Source organism: Manacus vitellinus, unplaced genomic scaffold (assembly GCF_001715985.3).
Source record: "Manacus vitellinus isolate BGI_N305 unplaced genomic scaffold, ASM171598v3 scaffold_1_pilon, whole genome shotgun sequence".
Classification (NCBI taxonomy): domain Eukaryota; kingdom Metazoa; phylum Chordata; class Aves; order Passeriformes; family Pipridae; genus Manacus; species Manacus vitellinus.
Window position 1 is genome coordinate 52,777,014 of NW_021939396.1, and position 25,923 is coordinate 52,802,936.

Sequence of the window (25,923 nt, forward strand, 5' to 3'; positions counted from 1 at the left end):
TAAAACTCCAAGTTAAAACCCCAGTGCTACACTTCTTGAAAAATAAAACAAAACAAAAACGGTGTCGCACTACCACACTGATGATTAAATGTACACACAAAATGCCAACATCCACTCCTGCTGTAGGTGCTACAAGCTTCTCTAGAATTAGTTAATTCTTTTTGCTCCAGCACCAGTAGAAAGAGTTGTCTCTCTCTTACACAAGTAGAATGAAAGGAGGTGGTTATGGGCTATCACAGACACAGAATGGCTTCTACAGAAGAAACCAAACAGTTTCAGATCTTCCAGCCTCATGGCTGTCTCCTGGAGTCCACATGGTGAAAAATCTGAGAGGCACGATATAGAGCTGTTCAGTAAGTCCAACTGCTTACCATTTTGCAAAGCATGAAGACTAAAAGATACTAAGCAAAATCATCATCCACAGGTTTAACACAGACAAAAACACAAATGGGTAATTAAGTTCAGATCTGAGTGTCAGAACTAGACAAAAACACGAATGGCTGCCAAACAAAATGGCCTGGCTACAACTTCTATCTCAGAAACTTCCTAAGCTAACATCAGAAAAAAGGCACCACTTCATCTAACCCATCACATGTTCAGGTATCCAAGTCTTAATATATATTTTAAAAAACAAAACCATAAATTACTAAATTCATAGATTAACAAGATTACCTGTGTCTGACTGAACTGTTCTCAGAAGCTGAATGTAGAAGTTACTGCTGTGTCCAACAGAAGCGCAAATAAATTTTTGTTGTAGAAAGGACATATGCTTAAATGTCAATATTACCGGATCTCAGTCACTCTCAAAGTATACCGTGGAGACTACAGGGAAAGGAGAGGTAGAATGGAGTTGCTTACTCTGCTGAGGTAAACCAGATTTATTTCTAAATGAACTCTAACACCAATTCAGAACTGCAAAAGAGAAGCCAGAATTTTATGCACGCATTTTAGTAAATTGACCCACTTTCCTATAATTATGAAAAGTAACTTTTATTGCAAAGAATAATAAATTTTCTTTATAAATACAATCATTACTGTGTACACAATCCCCTTCAATACACACACTGTGGTATTCAAAATCAGTGGCATTTATATAAAAGACAATACTAGTTTTCAATTGCAAAACTTTATACCCACATGCATTATTTTGCAGATCTGAAAATGTATGAATAATTTTGGGTTTTTTCAAAGGACAGAGCGGTATTTACAAGCAAACATGATCCAAACAGCACATGCAGATTCAGGGTATGTAAACACTCGTACACGAACTGCAAGTCGCACTTGGTCTCCCCTACAACAGATTATTTCTTCACAAAAAGGAGACCTGTATGACGAAAAAAAAAACAAGAGTAAGATATTATTAAAGCTTTCAATTACATAGTGCAATTTTTTTCCAATATGACTAACACTTAAGTAACAATGAGTTTCATGAGCCTATCATTACAAATAATATTATTATTCTATAGTGCAGGGGCTGTTGCCTTGGAGGAAAACAACACCACCACTGTCATTTTTAACAAGTACCAAGAAATCAAATTAACTTCTCATTCTGTAATTTAATCCACAAGAAGTCTATCATCAGTGAACTCACCAATGTAACCTAAAAGCTCTGTAGCCACTACACATACCATACAACTCTTCTTACAGCTCAAACCTAAGGAAATTAACTTTCTTTAAATTTCATTATTAAAAAAAATCTTTACATTTAAACTCACCGAAGACACGTAGCAAATGCTCTCCTGCCATTTCTGTGTACAAAATGGATAGGAAACCCTTTGAACGTGTGACCATCGGGTACTGCTCTTCTTATGGCATCTTGAAACTCTTCATTTCCTGCAGAAACACCTGTTGTGCGTTCAAGCTCATAGGCTGCTAATGCTGGTGACAACACATAGGAGAGCTGGTCATCCCAAACAGTAGAAAGGCCAAGATCCTGTGAGGCAAGTCACAGAATGATGACGACTGTGCAGAAGGAACATTAGGATATGCCTAAGCTTGCCTACTGAGTAGATTCAAATAAATACAAGAATCTTTAATTGGTAGTTAACAGCAGTGAACCCATGAAGCAGTACGATTTGTAGACTGACTCACACACCAAGCGGAAGAATCAAACATGACCAACAAAGTATCATACATTTAGCAAGGAATGAAGTTAGACTACTAGACTAAAACTTCAAGCCAGCAGAGTTGAAGTTAGATGTTTCAGCTACAGTATCTCTGAATGAAATGTAAGAAGAAATGCACAAATACACAGCAAAAATATGGAAAAGATCAACTACAATTCAACTCACTTTTTTTTAATGTCTCTCATGGAAAACCCTTTCTGAAAAAACAGTGCACAACAGCTCCCCAAAACACAAAGGCATGTACATGCACCTTCTTCCTACCAGCCCACAAATGCCAAGAAGTAGAAAAATTTACCATCCATGTATGTATTCAACACCGCATGAGACTCAATACTCTGATAATTGCTTGCCACCCCAAAGGTTGAGCATTGTGTGGGGAGAAAAACAAAAACAATGCAAAAACCCCACTAAAAACAGACATAAGCTAACAGACACTTAAAATATCAACGCCTTCACATCCAGCACAGAAAAGAGTCACTTCTGGCACATCACACCTTGTAAAAGTCCTGGTAAAGGATGAAACTAACTTCCAGAAATATCTCCAATTTTGTAAGGCAATTAGAGTAAGATGAAAGTCTGCTTTTATCAAGGGACCAAAAACATTTTTGCTGGATAGGCAAAGCCCACTAACAAACACATTAGATTTTCCTGGTGCTTTTACAGACCACTCAAAGACAGTTTGTAGCCCACACGTGAGGCTACAAATCACCGCTGCAAATAATAAGTATGATGTCTAAACCAGCTCAGTACAATCTTTCCAAACACTTTCTTCATTTGTTTCACTTTTCACATACCACATTTCTGCAAAAGCTGATGGAAAACACATTGCAAAGATACGAGTATGTGAACTAAGAAATGGCTATCCACAACAAGTACACAGTTAACACGTGGACCTTTATTACTGTGACAGATCAATGACAATCTTTCTTACCTTTCTGTGTTCAGAGACCAGTATTCTCAGCTGCAATTCCACCTCGTTGCTTGTTACTGCAGCATCTATCGCAGAAGCACACAGAGGAGGAAAAGGGGGAACTGAAGACGTTGCTCCAGGAGGGCATACGGATTTTATGGCTTCTCCACTCATGGGTTTCCATTTGGATTCATCGTGCAGGTCAAACACACAGACGTCCACAGCGTCAGAGGGCTGACAATTCCCAAAGAAATTCTGGTGGTTGAAGACACAACCTACTGTGCGATAAGGATACAGTGGCTTGGGTTGTTCGACTAGCGGTGGGTCATCAGGGTTGATAGGTCTGTGGATGTACCTAATCAAAAAGATTCAATTTCTTATTAATACACCTTATTTCAAGGCAAGGTAAAAATATTAAGAGGGGACAGATATAACCACTTCTCCTTTAAAAATACAAGCCACATTTCTTTTTTTCTCCAAAGATGGCATTAATTCGTTTACAGAAAAGTAATTATCCACATTTTGGAGGTATAATATACAATGAAAAAATAAATAATTTTTATTCTTTAAATCTAGAAAAAATAAGCTGATTAATCCAGCAGATTCTCAACAGTAACTAAATTTTGCAACTATAACAACATATAGTTTCCCCACTAGTCACCATATTTGGAGAAATACATCTTCAAATGCTAATCATAGGATACACAAACAGTGGCAAAACAGAATTGCCTGTTTTCAGCACTGAATATAACCTGTCCTAGAAGCTTTAGAATACCAAAGAACTATGCATGCTCTTCTCAAATGATTAAGCAAGAGAAAATCTCAGAGAACTTAAAGAGATTTCCGCAGGGGGAAAAAAAAGTAATGTACCATTGATTTCACTGATGAAATCAGGAGAAAAACAAGGGTTCCTAAACAATCATGTCAGATTTCATCTCCTTTATAAATAATGGCAGCGATAGCATCGATGGCTTTCAGCTGCCATAAGACACAGAACGGTTAGCATACAGTTTTAAAGCCACTGAAAACCATATTACAAACTGTTGAAATATTTCCCCTCACACTGAACCAGTTATTTTTTCCCAAGAAAAGCAGTACACAGGAAAAAGAGTCAAAGACAAAGGTCACCTGTATTAAACGACAGGGTATAAAGATTAAAAAAAAGAAAAAAGCAACGACAAAAATAGCCCATGCAAACCTCAATTACATTGTTCACTTTTCTTATTTTCCTTTTACTCACCTATGTCCTGTTAAGCTCTCCCAAAAAGTAATTGTTCCATCAGTTCCACAAGTCATTACCCAAGTGTGAGGGACTCCTTTTGCTTTTGTTCCAACACACACAAAGGCTTCCAACCCAAACCCAAGAAGAAGACTGCACAGAAGGTTAGAATGATCTTCGCAGTCACCCTAGACGGTAAATATTAACAAGCTGTTTTGAGTATCAAGCAGGGATAAAACCTTAAAGAAAGAAAGTGGTGATATTTCTCTAGCAATAGTTGAACAAGTCATGTTTCTCTTCTGTTTATCTAAAGCATGTGTCAGAAGGCAGGATTTTACAGTTTAAACTTGACAAGTTTTAGCTTTCTAAAGTTTAGTTTCAGAATAAATCAGTTAAAAATGTATCTTGTAATGATAGATTACTTATATAGTTTATTCAAATATAGTGTATGATTAATACTGGGAAACATTTCCTACAACTATAAAGACACCTTCAAGTAACCCAAAACGAGAATCTATCAACCTGTGACAACAAAACTGATGTTCTAATTAAATGTAAAAATGTACATCAGGCAAATATACCCGAGGCAAGACTAGAAATTACAAAATATTTTCACACAGTTAGGAAATTTACTCACTTAATAAAATGCAATTCTACTGTTATTTCACCACCTTGAATGTGCTGTCAAAGCTGACAAATGAAACAAAGGTAAAACAAGGTTCCCCACAGATCTAACTGTAAACCAGCTGGAAGTCACGTGTAGTTGCTTTTCCCTTCAGTCAGAAAAGCATCTCATAAACACATTACTACCACTGATAATTCTCAGAAAACAATTTCCAAATGTAATGTCTAATATTCTTTGTCTCTTAATTTTTTCACAAATGTTAGCTGTAAAGGAAGAACAAAAATTGCTTATGCAATGGAGGCTTCATAACACAAAGCACAGCATTCAGAAGTAGAAGAGTAAGGCTCTTTAGTCAAGTAACTATTCACAATATTGAAAATGTAAAATTCAGAGTTCTTGGGTGTATCTTCCACTATCACAGTGTACAAGGGAAATATGCAGAAAAATAGGTTTGAACAAGTCCATAACAAACCTGTGCTATTTTAGTAATGCTGTACCACTTTTCACAAGAAAAGTAATAGTGGCCCAGCCTGTGTCTCAGGGGCTAAATTCAGTTATTTTCTATACAGTTTTCTACCTCTGTCTTGAAGTAACACCTGTCTCTGTGCCTCAAACTTGAAGTCCCTATTGTCATCTCCATCTGAAAGCCACTGGGTAGCCAGTGCTGCCTTTATATGGTACTTATGCATCATATGATATTGAGGGACAACAGCCAATGCCTGTTCTGTGGTCTTGGGAGACAGGTCTAAAATCTGTGACACAGTTCTTGCTTCCATGAACACATCTTTTTAATACAAACACATCAGTGACATTATTTTTGAAGGCAGAAATATCTCCATTGCAATGAAAAGCACTGACCACCTCAAAGAGGTATTAAAAACGATCACTGTTACTTTTATCCATACAGCAGAAGAACTGTAACCCAGAATGAGTAACAATTAGTTTCATTTATTACAGTTATATGTAATAAATATAATAAGTATCAGATCAAGAACTAGGCTGAAACATTAAGTGAAAACTCCTGTTTTGCAAAAAATGGAACATAAATGCTGTCAGTATATTTTAGCCCATCTCACCAAAAAAAAAAAAAACCAAAAAACAAACCACAACCAGCAAAAGAGACTTTTCCTACTCTTCCTGGATTAGTCAAGAATTCAGTGAATTCTGCACATTAGTCCTCCATGCTAGCAGGGATTCACCGAATAATTATATGTGTTCTTAGAAATGCAATTGAAGAAAACCAAACTCACTGCCAGAGATGTATTGACAAATGGACCCCTTTACAGCAGTAAAGGAAGTCTGTGCCAAAGCCTTCTTGTCGACTATTTAATATCTGTCTTTAAAAAGAACTTAAATTACTGTAACAGAATCCTCCAAATTTTATTTAATCCATTAATTTCTCGCCTGTTTCAAATTACTGACTTCAGTTCGAATATGATACCTGCTCTGCTGTGTCACACAAGGAGCACGTTCACATACCTTGTTTCTGCATAAAAAAGCAAGGAGGGTGCACCACTGCTCTTGCTTGCCACCCCCCCCTCCGATGACGGGAGCTCTCTCGTAACCCAGGACACTGACAAAACGTGCTGCCTGCCGAGGCGTGTCCAGCAACCGGCCCGCTCGCAGTGGTCTGACAAAGGAACACACCGGGCGGTTCACTCCGTTTTCATCCTGAACACATGTAAAATGGGGTTATTGGCCAGCCACTCAAGTAGGGCAAAGTATTCATCCTAACTTAGGTTGTATTGTTTTTTTGCTATGGGATATACTATCCCTGGAATAAGTATCACTCAAGTACCAGCAAGTCACAACAATACTTCCAGAATTAAGACACAGGACCAATAAGGCAACTCATTTAGAGACATTAATAGTTAGATTTTTCTGCTGGCACTGTCACTCGTAGGGCATTCTGGACTAAACGTTTGAACATAAGGAACAGCACGGGCTGTAATTTATCTTCTTAAATGTGAGGAACTGTTTGTGCTCCACCCACTATCAATTTCCACACTATCATCAAGCACAAAAACAAGCCAAAACAAAACTCCACGAACACCAAATCCCACAGCAAACAAACTCCCTCAAAAAGCATTAAAGACTCAGCAGCTGATTCTAGAGTTTAAAAGGTGTCTATTTGCTTCTGAATTTGAATTCCCTACCTCTCGTCATAATAACAAGCAATAAAACTACTCACAATGAAGTAACTAATATTAGCAATAATACTAAGAACTTCTAACTCCTTGGAAAAATGAAAAAATAAGATGACTTGAAAAAGCTTTGTTTTATTACATGCTGCAGGCAAATACTATGATTATCAACTACTAAAACCATTTCAAGAAGTATAGAACTCTTCTATTCCTCACTGAGCTAAATTGGTACTTTTATGCTCATCTATTTTAGAAAGGGATCAAAGCCTTTTAAATCTCTGCAGCTTCAGGAAATTAAGGTCTCATATTTTTACTGTAGTCACAAAACCTGGTAAGGTTTTGTAATGCTTTTCCAGCAAACTGGTGGAAGAAAAGCAGCATTTATTTGAAGTTGATTGGAATCCTGTTAAAAATTATTTCACAGCTTGAAAGCAATAACCCCTCCCCCCAGCAGGATTCATTTTTTAATACAGTTTCATATATAAGGCCTGTTTCTGCATTACTCATATGAAACTGGATGATAACTAAGTTATCAAACAATTCTAATTTTCTCAGAAATGAGAAAGGTCATTAAGGGCAGTTTTACTAAGATTTGCTATATCCAGTGAGAGACTCAAGATGAGCTCTCTATAGGTACTGAACTAGCAAGAGCCTACTTTCCATCCTATTTAATTACAGATTTGTTTCTCTTTATACCCTGCCCTGAAACCCTTAAGCCTTTGTATTGTGTCTGGAAGGGAGTTAGTTTTCTTCATAGCAGCCCCAATGGTGCTGTGTTTTAGATTTGTGACTGAAACAGTGCTGGCAACACAGCAGTGTTTTAGCTGCTGCTGAGCAGTGCTTGCACGGTGTCATGGCCTTCTCTGTTTCTCATTCTGCCACCACACAGTTGTAGGTTCAGGGTGGACAAAAAGCTGGGAGGGGACGCAGCCAGGACAGCTGACCTGAACTGACCAAAGGGATACCCCTTGCCATATAGTGCCATGTTCAGCAATAAAACTGGGGGGGATGGGGAACAGACTTTTTCTAAACTTGCCCCTGCTTGGAGACTAGCAGGGCATCAGCCTGCTCGTGGGAGGTGGTGAGTGACTGTCTTACTGTTTTCCTATTCTTCCTTTCTTTCCTTCAATTATTAAACCACCTTTATGAATTTTTGCTTGCTTTTGCCCTTTTTATTCTCTCCTCCATCCCATGGGGTGGAGTGAGAGAGTGACCGAGTGGGAGCACATCTGCTGGCTTGGATTTGGAAGTTCACATCACTACTGAACACTCCCAGTACAGCCAGGACAGAAGTTGTTGCTTCACTGAAGGGAAAGAGGAGGCACAGATTGCTTCAGGACACTACTCTGAGATAAGAAGTTAACAGTGCATTAACTCTGCTAGGAACATGGCTACCACACAAGGATCATACCACTCCTCATACTAAGGGATAATTGCCAAGGAGCAAGTCTCACAGTAATTTATTGGACTGCAATAATTTTGACTGTAGCTATTGTGTGACATTAACCAGACAGACTGCTTTACAGATCACACAGAGCTCAGATATTGTGTGGATCTGTTCAAATACATCTAGTAAGTCTATTTCTTATAACCGTTTCATCTGGAATAAAATTTATCTGCAATAGTTTGCACAGATCGCTCAACTTTCTACTATTTGTGAGCATTCAAGGAAAAGACTAAACAGGCTTTTTCACTCATACATTAGAGGTAGTTGGAGCAACCCTTCTGTCTGCATCATGCTATTGAGCTTCAGTACACAAACAGAAGTTCAATCCTTACAAACTCAAGTTTTCGACACACCACATGTAGTTCTGTAGTGAATGTAACCATATCATAAATCTATTCAGATTCTGCATACACGTAAAGCTCAAAATAAAATAAAAAAAGATAACTTACAGAAAGGAGTGGTCTATTTGTAAAATTTACAAACCTGTGCAAAAATCTTTACTAGCCTTGCATTGTGTGTAGGCCTAATCTGCAGGTATTCTCTCCACCATTGCTTAGCATATACAAGAAATAAACGTTCTTTTTCTGCTGTTTTCTGACGTTCCAAAGTGAACTGCAGGTAAGAAAAACAAAACCAAACCTACACATACTAATTCCAAACAGGAAAAAAATCCCCAATCCATAATCAATAAGTACATTAACACTACCTCTGGCATATGTAAAATAAAGCTTATTATTTTAAGTGCGCCATGCAAATTCTGCATATTTTTAAATGGAAATCCAATTCAGAAAAACCTTAAGTTACATTTCTTGTTTGTAGGTTCTTATATTAAGCTTGACTGAAGTAGTGTTCATCTCAAGTGATGTACAGAGGGATTGCTCAGATTTTGTTGTGCAGAAGAATATCTGCATGCACCTTCAGACCAACATTTATGGGTTTTCCAAGCAGAATAGCTGACTTGAAATTATTGTTTCACATGGGAAAGGGAGTGAGAAACATACTACCTGAAGAAAATTAGGTATATTGCATCTTTATTTTTTCTCCTTAGTTTTGATACAAGTAATTAGAAAAACTACGACAGTAATATTTTGAATAATGTTCAGTATAGACAAAGTAGTTTTAAAAAAGTAATTATATTTAAATTTAACAGGGAACAAAAGTATCAAATAATAAAAAAATCAACAGCATTCAGCATCTATAATTCTATACTGAGTTTCCCCCCTCCTCCCCCAAAAAAGAATAAGTTAGCCCTCCCAGAACTTACTTACTTGAGTACTTGTTATTTCTGAAGACAGCGTCTTATTTAGCTGTGGATACATTTCCAGTCTGATGTTTAAAACACCAACAGAAACGCTTGATTCTGTACCTTTGAACCAAAAAATAAATTTTCATCAGTTCTCTCATATTCAATTTACTTAGATTATTTCAGCCAGGCAGGGGCAAACAACTAAAATAAATGTTAGACATATAATCACAAAAAGTGATTAAACTTCTTTCAATATGGGCAAAATGAGAATCTTTATTTAAATTTCAAACTCAAATGAGGCTGTATGAGAGCATAATCTGACAAAAAAAAGCACAGATGTATATATCCAAGATAATTATCTAAGGCCCTATTTGCAGCCAGTACTGGGATGTATGACACAAATGGTGTTCTAGAAATGTTTAGAACAGGCATCTAAAATCAAATTGGAGAGTAACACACACTGTTAACATACCTATTCCTACTGATTACACAGGCAGCTCAAATTTAAGTAGCTGGAAATAAGTCAAATTCATCTTTCCCAAGATACAGTTCATTATAAAGGACCCCAACTGTCATACCAAGAGATTATTCAACATAAAAAAACCTCCCCAAAACAACAAACAAATGAACCAGAAATCCCCCCAAACTTAATGTTCTTGCCTAATGCTGAAAATTTAGAATTACATGAACAATCAGAAGCATTACAAAATGGATTACAGATGGGATTATAGGCAATACAAGCAGTAGAAGCCTCACATAACAGTTTATCTATTCATCCGAAATGGTAGCATGCTTTGATGTTCTTGATGCATTTTGTACAATGACAAGACTTTAGAAGAGGAGAAAAAGCACTGGATTTGCTGCATTGATGCTTTACTACTTCAAAAAATGCTAATAAGAAACAGATTTAACTTGCTCCATTATGTGCTATGCATTTCCAAATCATTATAAAAAAAATATCACAGAATGGCCTGGGTTGGAAGGAAGAACCTGGGTTGGAAGGAAGATGATCCAGTTCCAACTCCCCTGCTGTGGGTAGGGACACCTTCCACTAGACCAGGTTGCTCGAAGCTCCATCCAACCTGGCCTTGAACACTTCCAGGGATGGGGCATCCACAGCTTCTCTGGGCAACCTGTTCCAGTGCTTCAGCAGCCTCATAGTAAAGAATTTTTTCCTAATATCTAATCTAAAGCCACTCTCAGTTTGAATCCATTTCCCCTTTCCCTGTCACTCCATGCTCTTCTAAAAAGTCTCTCTCCAACTTTCTTGTAGGCTCCCTTCAGGTACTGGAAAGCTACTATAGGTCCCCCAAGCCTTCTCCTCCTCCAGGTTGAACAATCCCAATTCTCTCAGCCTTTCCTCATAGAAGAAGCTAACGAACATAGTAGCAAATAAACTTACTAGATTTGTATAGGCTGGATAAAACACTGCACCAAATCAAATGCTCTCTAAAAAGAATGCAGGGAATAGCGATAACAATCAGGAATAATTTAGATAGCATATCCAATCTTCAGAATATTTTTAAGGTATAATTCAATCTCTTTTGAAACTATCAAGAACTGCTCAACTACCTAAGAGGAAGAAAAAGTAGGATAAAGAGTAGTCAAATGACTCAGTAGCTGTTAGTAAACTATGGGACAGCTACCCCTTAGGAAGTGACGGAAGATCTACTCTTTATGCGCTAAATCATAATATCCTAAAAACTTAGGTTGGAACTCCTGAAAAGGGGAGTGGGGACACGTGATACACAAAAATACAGATGTATATTAACTGCTAAGCACCTTATCAAAGCCATTCAACCCTTCCATCAGAAAACATGCTTTCAGCAACAGGAATAAATGGGATCAGAGCAGAGATCCCTTTCTCTAGAACTTGCTAGTTTTCTATGAAAGGCACACAAGCCAGATTTTACTCTGCAGTGCACCAGTCAGATACATATTTCTGAAGATGAACTGCTGCTTTTTTGTTTGGCTGGTTTGTTTCTGAAACCTTATCTAGATTGTGCAGATAATAAGCAGTGCGAGTTCCAAGACATTGGGACCAACATTACACAGGATCTGGAATATTCATTTTTAGCAGCGTGGTAACAAAAAACCCTGACTATTAAATTTTCTAGACATTTTCTAAAGATACTATATAGTCATACTTACAAATTAAACTGAAATTGAACCAGATAAAAAATACTGCTTTAAGCTTACAACCAAGCTCAGTACCCAAGATTTTCAGTGATCGTGTTTATTATTTACCCTTACCTACACCCAGGAGTTCAACAGCAATATTTGTTATGCCATTCTCTGCAGCCAAGACAGATCGCCACTCCAAGAAATAGGATGCTACCAGTGTGGTCTCACCAAATGTGTCTGTTTTGATCAGAACCATATGCACTGGATCACATATAGATAACATAGTAGTTGCATCCACCATTTTACTTCCATCACCTGCCATTATTAAACCAAAAGAAGATCGCAAAAATATTATAATCCCAAATTAAATCCTCAAAATTAAAAAAAAAGGCAATAAAATGCAATTTATGCAATGAATATAAAGAAAAATCTTGAGTCCAGACACGTAAGCAACGATCCCATCTTAAAACCAAACCAAGCTTAGGACAGAAATACAGAAAGATCACAGTTAATTTACAGAGGAGATAAAAAGGTTCTTGTAGTTGAGTATTCCAATGTACCAGTTCAGCTACACAAAAAAATTAAAGCAGAATTAGCATTTAAGAAAATAAAGACTATTAAAGCACCTTTAAGTAAAAGCAACTGAAAAATATTCTTTAAGTTGGAGTGTCACGTCAACTTAATAAATATTAGTATTTAGGAAAAACTTGCTCTCTAGTTAAGCTTGACTCTGTGATATGAACTGCTCCGTGAGCAGCAGAATTAACTAAATCTGATTTTCGTTGAATTTACTGTCTTCTCCAAGCTCAACTGCAATAACTCTGGCTTTCTCTCTGTTCCATGATATTCCATAAGGCACCGTACAGTTCTACAGGATTCAGAAAACATCCAGAAATCTTTTCACAACCTACTTAGCTCATTTCATGTTCCCTGGGTACCAACAGAAGAACAATAATACAGGCTGTGGATGGCTGACTCTTTTGCAGGCGTCTGCCAGCTGGTAGGCAAATTGAACTCACACTGAAGCTTTTCCTTCCATGTGTCAACAAACTTATATTTTTCTTCTTCACTCTTCAGCACAAAGTTCACAAAAACCACAGCCACCTTAGTATCTCTTACATCTGTGACACTATCACCTCACTGGATAAAGTTGGTCAAATTCAAGTTATTATAGAGCAGAAGAGAAGGAAAAGAGGCAAGAGCAGAGAAAGATCTACAAGTGGCACAACCCAATACAACAATCAGTTTCCTTAGAAAAACACGATAAAAAACAGGAAGAAAATCCACTAAATAACATCAAACACAATAACTCTTAAGTCAGAAAAAAACCCAACAGCATCAGCTTTAAACTCATAATATTCCTTACCTAGGCTTTCCTTGTGTACTTCAAGTAAGAAGCCATCATGAAAATCTGGCTCGCAGGCACAGGGTACAGGTTTAGAACGGAAGCGTTGGTTTCGAAAATGCAAACACAGAGTGAAGGTGGAACAGATTTGGCCAGGCAGAGGATCTGGTTCCTGAAGATGTTCCAGAAAAGCCTTTCCACCCAAAACCTGAAGGTAAAGATACCTTCGTGTTGGGTCAATGTTTGCTGTAAAGCGTAGCGATAAAAATGAAGAGACTACAAACAGATCTCAGAAAGCTTAAATTGTTAAGTATCGGGTAACTAACAGGAGACCAGGAAACAAAAGAAACTTTCTTGAAACAAGTGCTGAGGAGACAATGTTTTTAAAATGTATTGAAGTTATCTTAACATAAAATAAATTAAATAATGAAAAAGTCACATTTAATGCAACACTGATTGCTGCTGCTTACATGAATTTACTTCCTGTGAATAAGCAGGGCAAACATCCACCTTTATGCCAGTTCATATTGGATTACTAATTCAGAGTGCAAAAATCACAGACTTCAAATTCCTCTCAAAACTATGATCCAAACATTTAAATAAACAAGAAACATACTTTTTTTCAGAACTGGTGGTTCTCTGTCAACAAAATGTGTTGATGGTTTTGGAGCTGAAGTCCTCTCCTTTTCATTCACATCCTGGAATCACAATTAAGACTTTTTAAGGAGTCAAGGGATGCAACAGTGCTCTTACCACAGTCTTCTAAAAATTAAAGTGTCATGGTTTGAATCTTGTTTTCCCCCAGAGGCTAGAAAAGTGGTAGACCCCAAGGGGTGGAAACCCCTGGAAGTTTTGGAGTTCTGTCCAATGGGCGCTCCTGCAAAAATGTAAACATATCACAAGCTCACCGGAAGAGAAGAGTTGTAGTTTGGTTGTTGGAGGAGAGGTGGCCATGTTGTAGAGCCACGAGGAAGGGGCTCTGAGCCCCTTGGGCCCTCTGGGCCCTCCCAGCCCCTGGCTGGGGGGGGCTGCAGGGACCTGGAACAGCATAAAGCTGGGCTAGGTGCCTGTAGTTATGCCGGGAGATGTTTTTCTCCATGGGCACAGAGCAGCAGCCGGGACTGACCAGAGAAACGGTGGCAGAGAGCCAGGATAGATAACACCTGAACTGAAGGAGCAGCAGAAGCAACATGCAGCACCAGAGAAAGGACTCCTGGAAGGAGAGCCGGGAAGAAGAGAGAGCCAGCAGCCTGAGAGACAGAGTTCTGGGGGTAAGACTGTACCAGCCCCCCAAAACTCCTTTGAGACCTCCAAGAAAGGAGGAGTAGATGGACTCCTATTTTAGAGGAGCCTTGGAGTATGCAGCACCAGAGAGAGAGAGGAGCTGAGAAGCTCAGAGCGTCCCGGAGCTGGACCGGGACGGCCAGAGGAATGCGGGGGGAGTTGACCTTGGCTCCCCCCCCTTGCACTGCTGCCACGGTGGCAGCCTGAGAGACAGGGCACAGAGGCCCTGCAAGGAGCTGAGTCTCCTGGAGATACCAGACTGTCACGAAGACCCCCCTGTGTCTTCGTGATATGACGTGGTGATACGACCTTGTCTGGGGTTACGAAGCCCACGGAAGACCCCTCGGTTGTGAGGCGATGGGGCCGAGAGAGGTTTGGATACCTCCCTCGTGAGTGCTGGCAGAAAGCCAGCTATCAGCTGCTGCATGTGGAGAAGACAGACAGACTGCTGCCTCAGAAGATGCTGCTGCTTAAGGACTGGAAGGGATCTGTCCTTCTTTCCCTCCTGGACTTTTATTTGGAGGGGAGAAGAGATCTGGTCCACTGTAAATACATATGTCATGGTAGAGATAGTTGTGATCGTGTGTATAATATGATATGGTATTTATTTGTACAGTCATTGTAATATATTCCCTTTCCCCCACTTTGAGTCTGGTGTGTGTTTTGTCTGGAAAACCCCATCTCACATTAGGTTGAGATGTGGGAGGGGGAATGGAGCTAGGGAATTGGATTTTGGGGCCGTCTCAAACCATGACATTTCAGCTGAATGCCATTCCTTAAGTATGCTCCCTTCTAGTACTTGAGGTATAACGAAGCTGAACAAATATTTTCAATGCAGTATTATCATTAAACCAATTTCAGCATATGCATTAAGCTTTCCTGCTACTATTATGTCACAAAGCAGTAAAGCCATTAAAAACCTTCAGAAGTCGCAGATTTCCACTACATCAGTAAGAGGAATAAGCAAAAATACTTTCACTCTTCAAAAGCTACTCACAGTTACAAATTTAAGTTCCTTCATAACATCATCAATGATTCCTCGTTGTCTTAAGGCTTTTATCAGATCTTCTGTGGATAGCTGCTGATGCTCAGGTGCGAGCTCTTCACGTATAGTCTCAGCTAGAACTTCTCGTATCCTCCCATGGACATCCATCTGAAAGAAAACACACTGTATGTTACAAATACAAGCTTTTTACATGGTAGTGGCTACAACTTAATTGTTAAGTCTGTAAGAATTCTCCTGGGAACAGAGAAAAACTACACCAAAATATTGTTCTATTCAGAACTAACCAAATGAATCACTGTGTTACAAAAACAGCCCTTCAAGTAAAAAAAATCACAAGCATACCAAACCTGAGCATTTTCACTTCTCTTTGACAGCATCCTTTGCATTGAACTTCCTTCCTTACAAAATGGTCTGCAAATCCATCCATTATAAAATGGTCGTTGTTCCAATTTCTCATCTCCCTCATAATTCAGTCTTAGTATAATAGTTTCTTATTTTTTGAGGGCAAAAAATACACTTCTATATACTTGCAGGTAAGGTACGAAAGTAGTAAATCTCCCTTGCACGCTTCCCCTACACTCAAAGGGAAGTCTGAGAATGTCTGCCCTACATCTGAGCTGTGTAACTTACATGGATCTATAAACCTGTCTCTCACACAGGAAGGATGTTAAGGACACAGCTGCTGCAACCTGAAATACAATCACAGAATGACTTGGGTTGGAAGGGACCTTAAAGATCGTCTACTTCTAGTTCCCCCCTGCCACGGACAGGGACACCCGATTGCTTAGAGCCCCACTGAACCGGCCTTAAACACTTCCAGGGATGGGGCATCCACTGCTTCTCTGGGAAACCTGTTCCAGTGCCTCATCTACCCTCACGGTGCAGAGTTTCTTCCTAATACCTAATCTACAGACACTTTCTTTCAGTTTGAATCTATTATCCCTTCTCCTGTCACTACATACCCTTGTAAATAGTCCCTCTCCATCTTTTTTGTAGGCTCCCTTCAGGTCCTGGGAGGCTACTATAAGGTCTCCCCTGAGCCTTCTCTTCTCCAGGCTGAACAATCCGAATTCTCTTAATCTTTCCTCACAGGAGAGTTACTCCATCCTTCTAATCAACCTGGCGGCCCTTCTCTGGACTCGCTCCAAGTACCCCGTTCTGCCGCACGACAGGTGAGGATAATTCACCACTGTACCAACAAGCGATAGATAAGTTACAGCATCGGCATTTATTTCCCCGTCAAGACCCTCGCTCAAAAAAAGCAACAAGAAAATGGCACAACGGTGCCTGGAAACCACCTGCAGAGTCCGAAGTTGGGAAAACAAAGCGAGCGCGCCCCGCCGCCGCCTCAGCGGGCGCTGCCGCCACACAGGGCGGGTGACAGCGCGGGGCTCCGCGCCGCCCGCTCGGGAGCCGGCACGGCCCCCGGGGCACAAGGGAAGCCTCTCCGGCGCCGCACCGCAGAGCCAGCCCCACCTTGAGCAGCTGCTGGTGGATGATCTGCTTCAGCTCCGAGGCTTTCTCCGGCGGCAGCGACATGGCGGAGCCGGCAGGGCAAGCAGCGCCAACCGCCTTCCGAGGGGCGCGGGCGGCGCCGCCACCGCCCCCTGGTGGGGACACGCGGGCACGGCGTGCGGGCCCCGCTTCCTTCCTTCCCTCCGCTCTTCCCGGCCGGCATGTTCGTTCCTTGCGACCGCGGCGGGGGTTCCGCCGCCTCCGACTTTAAAGGCTTCACTCTGCTCATGGTAAGTCGCGTTTCTGCTCCGCCCCCGCCCTCGATGGGTTTGAGGGGTGGCTGCCCCAGGTCCCTGCGCTGAGGGCTCCACTGCTGTGAGGCGAGACAGGAGGGGCTCGGGTCTCTCCCTGCCCTGGGTCTCTCTCTGCCCTGCCCGGGGCTCATCCCTGGGTACTTGGCTGCGGGGTAAGCGGAGAAGACCCTGGGCAAGCGGTGTGTGTAATCTGTGGGGGTGTTGTGCCGAACAAAGGAGGGTTTGGAGGGCGCCTTCCCAGGGCTGTCTCCAGCAGAGATTGGCGCGGTCCCTTCCGTTTCCGTCAGCTTCTCCCTCCGCAGAACCCCAGGTTTTAGCTCCTGTCAAGATGTTACGTGCCGAGCTGCGATAGCTATATACAATTTTAGAGCAATAGCTATATGCCACTGCGCTAAAAATTAATATGCCCTATGTGATTTTGCAAGATTTGTAGCACCCGTGGGTTGCCACTGCAATAAAAGGTTGTGGTTTTTTTTTTTTCATTTAGGTACGATATATAAATGTTTCCAATGTAAAAAATCCTCATTTCTGCTATATTTAAAACTGGGATTAGGATTGTCATAGGAGGTGTTTTTATCCCCTGATGAGGTCGATCTCAAGTAATGGTACCCGAGGTGACCGTGTCTCTGTGAAGCGAGAGCTCCAGCACAGGCTGCGATGGGGCAAAACCCATCATTTCTCCTGCCTACATCATTTCTCTCCCTTTCCTGGCTCAGTTAAAGGTAACCTCATCGCTTCCCACCCAGGGATGCACAGCCTGGGATGACTCTGCAGGCTGCGCGGGAAGTCATTCCCGGTCAGCTGACAAGCGGCAGGAAATGCATCACTGCTGTTTCCTTCGTGTGGGAGTAACAGGGCTTTGGGTACCAGCCGGTGTGCAGCGACACGCGAAGTCCTGTCGCGTCCTCCTTCACCTTCTGTCAGCATCAAATTCGGTGTCTCTCCGCGACGGGCAGCAGCAGCAATTCGTAGATTTGCTTATAAATTAGAGGAAAGAAACTGAAAGTTTTAATGTTGTCTTCCTGTAATAGTTTCTTCGGGAGGACACAAACTCCTGAATTTCTCTTTGTGTGCCATTGCATTGGGTCAGTATCTGCCCCAGTTGGTGATAACGGCACTGCCTGTGAAATTAATCCAAGGGAACCCTTAGCATTTTCATCCTTAAAAAAATGAAAAATTACCTACTCTTGTCTATGGGTCAATCTGAGATTTAGAGGTTTAATATATAACATCAGCGTTACCATTGGGTGTCACATGAGGTTTGCAAGTCTCACATCAGTTTCTTCAGTGGCTTTTATGTACTCTCTGTCCAAAAAAGGAGGGGAGGGGGTAAGTTTTCAAGCCTATGTTTAAGTTTATAGCGAGACAGGATTATTCACAGAAGTGGCCAGGGGTTTTTCTGTGGGACAGGGACCAAATTCTGTATTGATCATCTGCTAAGAAATAAGTCACCTTTGTCAGAGGATGAGCAGCTGCTTTTAGAAATCACATTTGACCAGAATTGCAGCAATTTTAACTTTCACTATTTGAAGAGCACCTTGTATCATCTGTGAAACACACTATAATTTGGTACAATTCTGTTACTTCAGCCAGCAGTGTCCGTGGGAAATGTTGGTCAGCTGGCAGTAGATCTGGTGATTTCCACACTTGACATGACTAAAGTTGGTTACTTCTACACTGATTGCCTGGTGCCAATGGTTGGAAATAACCCATATGCAACAGCAGAGGAAAACTCAACGGAGCTGAGTATAAATGCTGAAGGTGGGTATTGAATGCTGAAGGTATTTACAAGGTGCTTAAGGTGCAAGAACATCACGTTTTCTTTTTTTTTGTTATTGTTACACTTTGCTGATGTACTTAAATTAAGGTCAGTAATAACAACCGCAGTAACCTACAGGTAAGAACGTATTTACTTTTCACGGAGGAGACTGCACCTGTTGTTATTTTGGAAAACCAATTTGACATGTGGAACTAGTAAGAAATATTGAATTTCAACATTATTGCAGTGCAGCCAAAACTTTTTGTGGTGTTAATCCAAAGTAACATCAACTCTGCACATACTTAAAATAAACTGTTTGGATGCAAACTGAATTTCTGGTGTAGAAGGATATTTGTCTGCTCTCCTTCCTTTCTTCCTACCTACATTTGCCTTTTTCCCTATGCAGTGTTTTTCCCTCTCCCCCCTACAAATATGTAGTTTCTTTCCCTACATTGATAATTGTATTTAATTTTTTTTATCCTCTTAAATCACAGAAATCTAAGGATAATCTGTCAATCTTTGCAAAGCTGCAAAATCGATTGAGTCATTACCAGTGGCAGATCTTCATATATTTTTCTTCATTTAATCCTTTAAGTTTAGTACAAGTTAAATAAAGACCAGTGAAGACATTGCACAAAAATACCTATTTTTAACACTGCGTATATTGTCACACTTTCCCATGTGAATTGATAGCTGAAAGGTTTACTATCCTGAGGTTTGTAAATTGGATAAATTTTGATATTTCTAAACCCAGATCTCTTTCTCAGTTTCTTCTTAACAAGACCTAATTATTTCTTCTTGTAGTGTATTCCCTACCTTCAAAGAAACTTGTAGTCCTGCAGATCAGATCACCTTTCATAAAGGTAAGTATGTTCATTGATTGTTCTTACTTCACTATTTGGTTTTAATAGTTCTGCTGGCAGGCAGTTCAAGTGACCTAACAAAATTATTTTTCTACTTCATGCTATAACACCTTCTGCAGTTGATATGATTTTACTGATTTCTGCATTCAGTGACAGCTGAGCTTTTGTTTTGTTTTTCCAAGCCCCACAACAGCCTGTATGTGGTGGAAGATTTTAGTATAAATATCTTCTTAGTTATTAACAGTCTTGAAAATACAAAATTATCTGGGGTTTGTCTGGGGTGGGGTTTTTTGTTACATTTATTGGTTTTGTGTCTTTTTCGTAATAGCTTAATTTTTTTGTGTCACACCAACTAATTATTTCATAGCGTTCTATATTAATTTAAACTGCATTCATTGTGTAAAAAATGAAGAATTTAGAATTACTCATTAACTGGACAGCAGCTACTATTTAAAATAAGCAGAATACCATACCAGAAAAATATTTTGTGGTGCAGTTTTTTAGCCATTGAAATTGTGCTAAAATACTCTGTGATCCTGCCACCCCATCTTAGTCTATAGCTTTTTCCATTGGTATTAATGGCACACAAAACAGGTGGCACTGATGTTGTTAACGTGGTCTAAATGATAATTTTTGTCATTCTTCGTGTAGTTTTGATGAAGTGAACAACCAGGACAGTGCTCTGCTTTTTAAAAGTATATCTGGGACTGAAGACTAAGTGGATATGAAGAAGAATTTACATCACTGCTAAACGTTAAATGTAACACCTTATATTACATTTTCCGCTTTTTTTTTCCTGTGTCTTTGCATAAAGAACAAGTACAGGCCATTCTGTGAAGCCCTCCTTTCTTGGGTGAAAGGCAGCAGATGTGCCAGAGTCGTCGTTCTGTCGAGCAGCCACGCGTACCAGCGCGACGATGAGCAACTCCTGGGGTATGTCTGTGTTTTTAAAAGACCTAATGGGTGTTTCTGTTCTTTTGGACTGACATGTTTCCCTCTGCTGAGTACTTTTGGCAGAGTGCTTTTGCTTGGCTGTGTACATAGGCCATGAAATGCTTAGTATACTATTAAAATTTGATGTTATACAGGATTATTTTATGCAGGTCTCTGAACTTTGTTAGTTACTACTGTCAGAATTACTGATCAAATAACAAGCTGTAAGCAAATTGCACTTGGCCTGCACTGTCAGGCAACAGAGCCTCAGTTCTAACTTCTTGTGGCTGCAAGCAGTGTCAGGCATCAACTGCTGACATACAGGTCACAAATTAGATTTTTAACAGTAGATTATAGTATTGGTTAGTTTCTTACCTCTTCATCATCATTCTGCGTTTTGAAGGTTTTCTTTAATACAGTAAGTTGTCATTTTATTTTTTTTTAATAGGAAGCAATCAGTTATTATTCGTTGGGAAGCAACAGACTGTATGTATTTTTTTAGATATTACCCATTTAAAACCCAAGCATTTCTCGCTTATCGAAGGCATCATAACTGGTGACTTACCAGAAAACAAATAAAATTAGCGTTTTTGCAAAAGACCAGTTGTTATCCTCAGGCTGTATAAATCTGTAGGGCCTTAAGGGAGGTTTAGGTCTGTTGTGCATGTGCCAGAAGTAGTGGTAGTTGCATGCAATTGCAGGATGGCCAGCTAACATGGAATGAAATGAGAGGGACTGATGGTTATTTGATGAGGTCTGAGTCATACGTTGTGGTGATTTGACCCCCCTCACTTCCCTCAGCACCACAGGATAACTCCCTTATCGCAGATTTACTAGTGTGAGCTAATTAAAAATACTATATCGTGGTGAAGTCCAAGTTTACCCAGACTTGAAATTAATCACCTCCTATCTGAAGGAAGAAAAAGCACATTTTATTTGTAAATAATTTTAACAACCATAAGCAGTTCTCCTGTGTATGTGATTGTGTATTTGGTACTTGCCAGTTATTTGAGCCCCTAAAAAGTGGGTACCACCTTAGTTCTATTTGTGGCAGAGAGTAGTTTGTACTGTTTTGAGACCACAGACTTACCTTCTAACTTTGATTTGAGGAGGGAGGGAATGTCAGAGGAATTCTGCAAGTGTGAGGTCCTCAATGCTTGCACCTTCTGTCTGCCACAACTTTGGTAATGTCTTTCCTTGAAAGACTTAATGTATTCTTGATTTGTTTCTAGGACACCACTGCGCTACCTACTTACACCTGATCTTGAGAAAGCAGTTGGAGGCCTTATGCAGGAGCTAAACTGGAAAGAAATGGAAAAAGTAGCAGCTTACCCTGGAATAAGTGATACAGACAAAGTTCTGCATATTCCTGGAGGTGGCATCACAAAACTGTTGTTTACTGAGAGGTGAGTTGTCTAAAGATAAGCACAGAACGATATCAGTAGTCTTGTTTTTAGTACTTGGGTAAAATTATATTTTAAACTGGTGTGTTACAGGAAAAGTTCCTCTTTTCATAGAACAGGATTTTATAGAAATAGAACTTTTTCCAGGTCAAGCCCATAATTAGGAGGGGGGAAAAAATGGGAATTCTGCATCATTTAAGTTAGAATATGATAAAAATATAAGGGAATCAGCTTTACAGTTAAATTCACAATTAATCTGATTTTATAAACCATAATTTGTTAATAGCAGAATTCCTGAACCTGTGATACTTTAACTAAAATGGTTTCCTGTGACAAATGGTTCCATCACCAGTTAAAAAAAAAAAAAACAAACCAAAATCACAAACAATTCTGAGCACTAAGTTAAGATTTCAGGGCCAGCAAACAATTAGATTAAAGGGTTTTGTTGAAAGGTATGTGCATCAGAAATTGTGTTGAAAGCATGTTTTTATATTTTGGATATTAATACTCACTATGGCACTGCGTAGTTTTGTAAAAGATATTTGTTTTGTAAGTGTCACGTGGAAAATTGACTTTTATTTTTAATTATTATTTTTGACATCTGTCCACACTGTTGCATCCAACAGCAGCAGAGTTACTAATACCATGCTTACCTATGTAATGACCTCAGTATGGAAACAATATACAAACGTAAAAGAAAAGACCTGCCAGGACTTAAGGGGGAAAAAAATCAAAAACAACAATCTTAATATATTAATGAAAAAATGAGAGTATTGTGAGTAATGTAGTGATATGCAGCCTGCAAAACTGCTAGTTTAAAATACACAGAAAGGTAAGGAGTGACTCTATCTGTATAAACGCCCCACCAGCATAAAGATGCAAACTAAATATGTAAAAGAGGCACTGAGTACTCTTGCAAGATGTAGAATTCCTGCCTTGCAAGTTAAAGAACAAATTCAAGACTAAGAAGAAGGGCATGAAATGTGAAAACGCAATCAAGGAAGTCTGGAGGAAAAAAAATCTGTCTATATAGGCATACATTTTTACTTTTTGGATTTGTTTTTTAACAAGCCATATGCAGGTTGTTGTTCCTCTTAATACATAAATATTGTTTTGAATCTAAAAAAGGAATATAAATGCCTGCTCATTTTTGTTACAGCTGTTCAAAGGGAATTCAAATGGCAGTTCTTCTGAAATTTTGCTCAGAAGGGGACAACATTCCTGATGCATTTGTTCTTGTTAACTATCTTAATGAATGGCTCCAGCTGGTTAAAAGTGAAGTAAGTGCTGTTTGATCTAGAGTTCTTGCTTTCATATTTTATATACATTGTTTTCATTTTTCCTCAGTACAGAACTTCAAAAATGTTATTCAGATGAATTCTAGAAAAGTTAAATATGTTTGGGCTGGGTTCATTTTGGCTCTTGGTCATCAAGGATACACCAAATTAAATATATATTTTGATTACAATCTCACTGGGAATCTCCCCACCTGAAAAACCAAACCTGAACACCAGTTCTTTCGTTTGACAGGTGCGGGGAAAAATTGGGTGGGGGTTTGATCAAGTTCTATCTTCAGTGCCCTTCACTAAAGCAACCCACCATGACACTGACACTTGTACTGCTGCTGGTTATTTTAATATCTGTGCCAGAGATAGAATTACATCATTAGTACTTAAAGAATTATTCTGGTTTTGTTGCAGAGCAACAATTCCACAGATTCTTCTTCTCAGTGGAAGATACCAAGTTCTTGGCGCTTACTTTTTGGCAACGGTCTTCCACCTGCACTCTTCTGATCAATGCTGAACTCTCCTGTGAGTCACGTGCGTGGTCACAGACATCCCCTGAGGTGGTGATTACGTAGCAATTGCCAAGCAACAGCAGCTTGCTTTGTTGTCTGCATAAATGCTTTATTTAAGAAAAATTCCTTTTGCCTGTGTGGGTAGCTGAAGAAATTAAGGTAACTTTCACAAATTGACCAAAGAAGTACGTTTTGTACAGTTGTTTATTGAGTAACTTCGGTTGAAAGTTTTTTCTAATAAAATATTTTTTAAGAAACCTTATTCTTTAGTGAAGTGTTATTGCCAAGGACAAGCCTGTGGTGCTCCTTCTTAAATCAGCTGAGAACCTGAGAGTGATGTGTAGGCATGGATTTTCTTGTGAAGATAAAACCCTTCTCTTCCATGTCAACTGGGGATCTTTTTTTCAAAACTTCCTGGTGATGTGAGTGAAGGTCAGAAGTGATCTAGTTTTGCCTTCTTTTCCCAGTGCTGTTGCAGTAGATTCAGCTGGGGAGACTGCAGGCAGTATAACAGGCGGTTCTGGCTTTTGTGGTCTACTTAGAAACTGAGAATGGCTTGGGTTGGAAGGAATCTTAAATATCATCTAGTTCCAAACCCCCTGTCTTGGTCACTAGACCAGGTTGCTCAAAGCCCCATCCAACCTGGCCTTCCACGGATGGGACATCCATAACTTCTCTGGATAACCTGTTCCAGTGCCTCATCACCCTCACGGTAATTTCTTCGTAATATCTAATATCCTAATATCTAATCTAAACCTACTCTCAGTTTAAGGCCATTCTCTCTTGTCCTGTCACTACATGCCCTTGTGAAAAATCCCTCTCCATCTTTCTTGTAGGCTCTCTTTGAGTACTGGAAGGCCACAAGTAGGTCACGCCTGAGCCTTCCCTTTTCCAGGCTTCTCTTGCACTTCCAGGGGCTGCTGAGATGCTAAAACTACAGCTTTCTAGGTCGGTGAGCCTTCTTAGACTGATTTGAACATGAATACAGTGCTCTGAGACATAAAAGGAATTGGATAACAGTGCCCTGAGAGCAGGCAGTCTGGTATCTGTGTGTTTTATAAGCTTAGTCTGAGACAGCGGTTGTGTGATGCGCAATTCACGTGTTTGATGTTTTTCATGGTACTTGTTTTGTTTATTAGGTTACATGTTCAATATTGATCTTTTGGAAGTGCTTGGTCACATCAGCTTATTTAAAAGCAACTCTTGAACTGACCGTCTCACATCCATGATTTAGCGTTGAAAAGCGTTGTGAAGAGTATTGAAAATATATAACCAAAATATATTTTTAGGAGTTCCCACAGGTATCCAGACTAATAAGCTGGCAAGTCAAAATGCAGAAGCAGTCCAGGAATGCAGACAAAAGGCCATGTGTAGTACAAGGCAAGTCTGGTAAGTCTAAAACTAGTTGGAAAAACTAACCACATTCAAACTGAGCCAAGTGCATAAATTGCCGTGAGGCAGAAGGGAGAAAGGAGCACAGTCACTTCCCTCTTTATTCCCAACACTTGTGCTGGGAGGCACAGGCCAGCTGCTGTGTGACAGCAGCTTCCGTGCAGAAAGCAATGGATGTGTAATTGTCCGTGACACAGAAACTCCAGGTCACCAATGTCCTGCACTGCAGGAGCTCTTGCCAAGCACCAGCATCGGCCACTGGCCTGAGGCAAGGTTCAAGGTGGGCTCCATGCTGGACAGGTGAAGACTGACTCTCAGGCTCTATTTTTCTTCTCCCTCTTCTTCCCCTCTCATCCCTAATTTCCAGCCTAATGGGTGTTTAGCTAACTGCATTCCAGTCCTACACACCGATTCCTATTAGTTCTGAACTTTGGATCTACGTTAAAATAGATGCTAACTAGAATGACCAACTGGAAAGACTTGATAAGGGTGATAAATCTTTTCATACTTTTATACCTGTGCCCTAAGAG

General features: G+C 39.9%; 2 protein-coding genes across 2 annotated transcripts; one reads left to right on the forward strand and one right to left on the reverse strand.

The window, feature by feature from the left end:
* Positions 1-863: 863 nt before the first annotated feature.
* CEP76 (centrosomal protein 76) lies at positions 864-17,030 on the reverse strand. Its single transcript, XM_018081886.2, has 12 exons — positions 16,953-17,030; positions 15,468-15,623; positions 13,803-13,884; positions 13,208-13,432; positions 11,971-12,156; positions 9,740-9,837; positions 8,955-9,083; positions 6,360-6,551; positions 4,277-4,443; positions 3,058-3,391; positions 1,716-1,933; positions 864-1,324 (listed from the first exon to the last, which is right to left on the reverse strand). The coding sequence occupies exons 1-12, from the start codon at positions 17,013-17,015 to the stop codon at positions 1,186-1,188; spliced, it is 1,989 nt and encodes a 662-aa protein (XP_017937375.1). The 5' UTR covers positions 17,016-17,030; the 3' UTR covers positions 864-1,185.
* Positions 17,031-17,088: 58 nt separating this feature from the next.
* PSMG2 (proteasome assembly chaperone 2) lies at positions 17,089-24,263 on the forward strand. The gene is made up of 7 exons (XM_018081865.2): positions 17,089-17,221; positions 18,835-19,006; positions 19,809-19,867; positions 20,682-20,800; positions 22,033-22,206; positions 23,363-23,483; positions 23,904-24,263. Exons 1-7 carry the CDS (start codon positions 17,153-17,155, stop codon positions 23,994-23,996), a joined length of 807 nt encoding a protein of 268 aa, XP_017937354.2. The 5' UTR covers positions 17,089-17,152; the 3' UTR covers positions 23,997-24,263.
* The last annotated feature ends 1,660 nt before the right edge of the window (positions 24,264-25,923 follow it).

Coding starts and splice junctions, on each gene's coding strand:
- CEP76 (XM_018081886.2), bottom strand. CDS start 17,015: ATGTCGCTGCCGCCGGAGAAAGCCTCGGAGCTGAAGCAGATCATCCAC. Junction 13,885..15,467: donor AGGAACTTAAATTTGTAACT/GTGAGTAGCTTT, acceptor TTGTGATTCCAG/GATGTGAATGAAAAGGAGAG. Junction 1,325..1,715: donor GCATTTGCTACGTGTCTTCG/GTGAGTTTAAAT, acceptor TTCGTCATACAG/GTCTCCTTTTTGTGAAGAAA.
- PSMG2 (XM_018081865.2), top strand. CDS start 17,153: ATGTTCGTTCCTTGCGACCGCGGCGGGGGTTCCGCCGCCTCCGACTTT. Junction 20,801..22,032: donor GACGATGAGCAACTCCTGGG/GTATGTCTGTGT, acceptor ATTTGTTTCTAG/GACACCACTGCGCTACCTAC. Junction 22,207..23,362: donor AAACTGTTGTTTACTGAGAG/GTGAGTTGTCTA, acceptor TTTTTGTTACAG/CTGTTCAAAGGGAATTCAAA.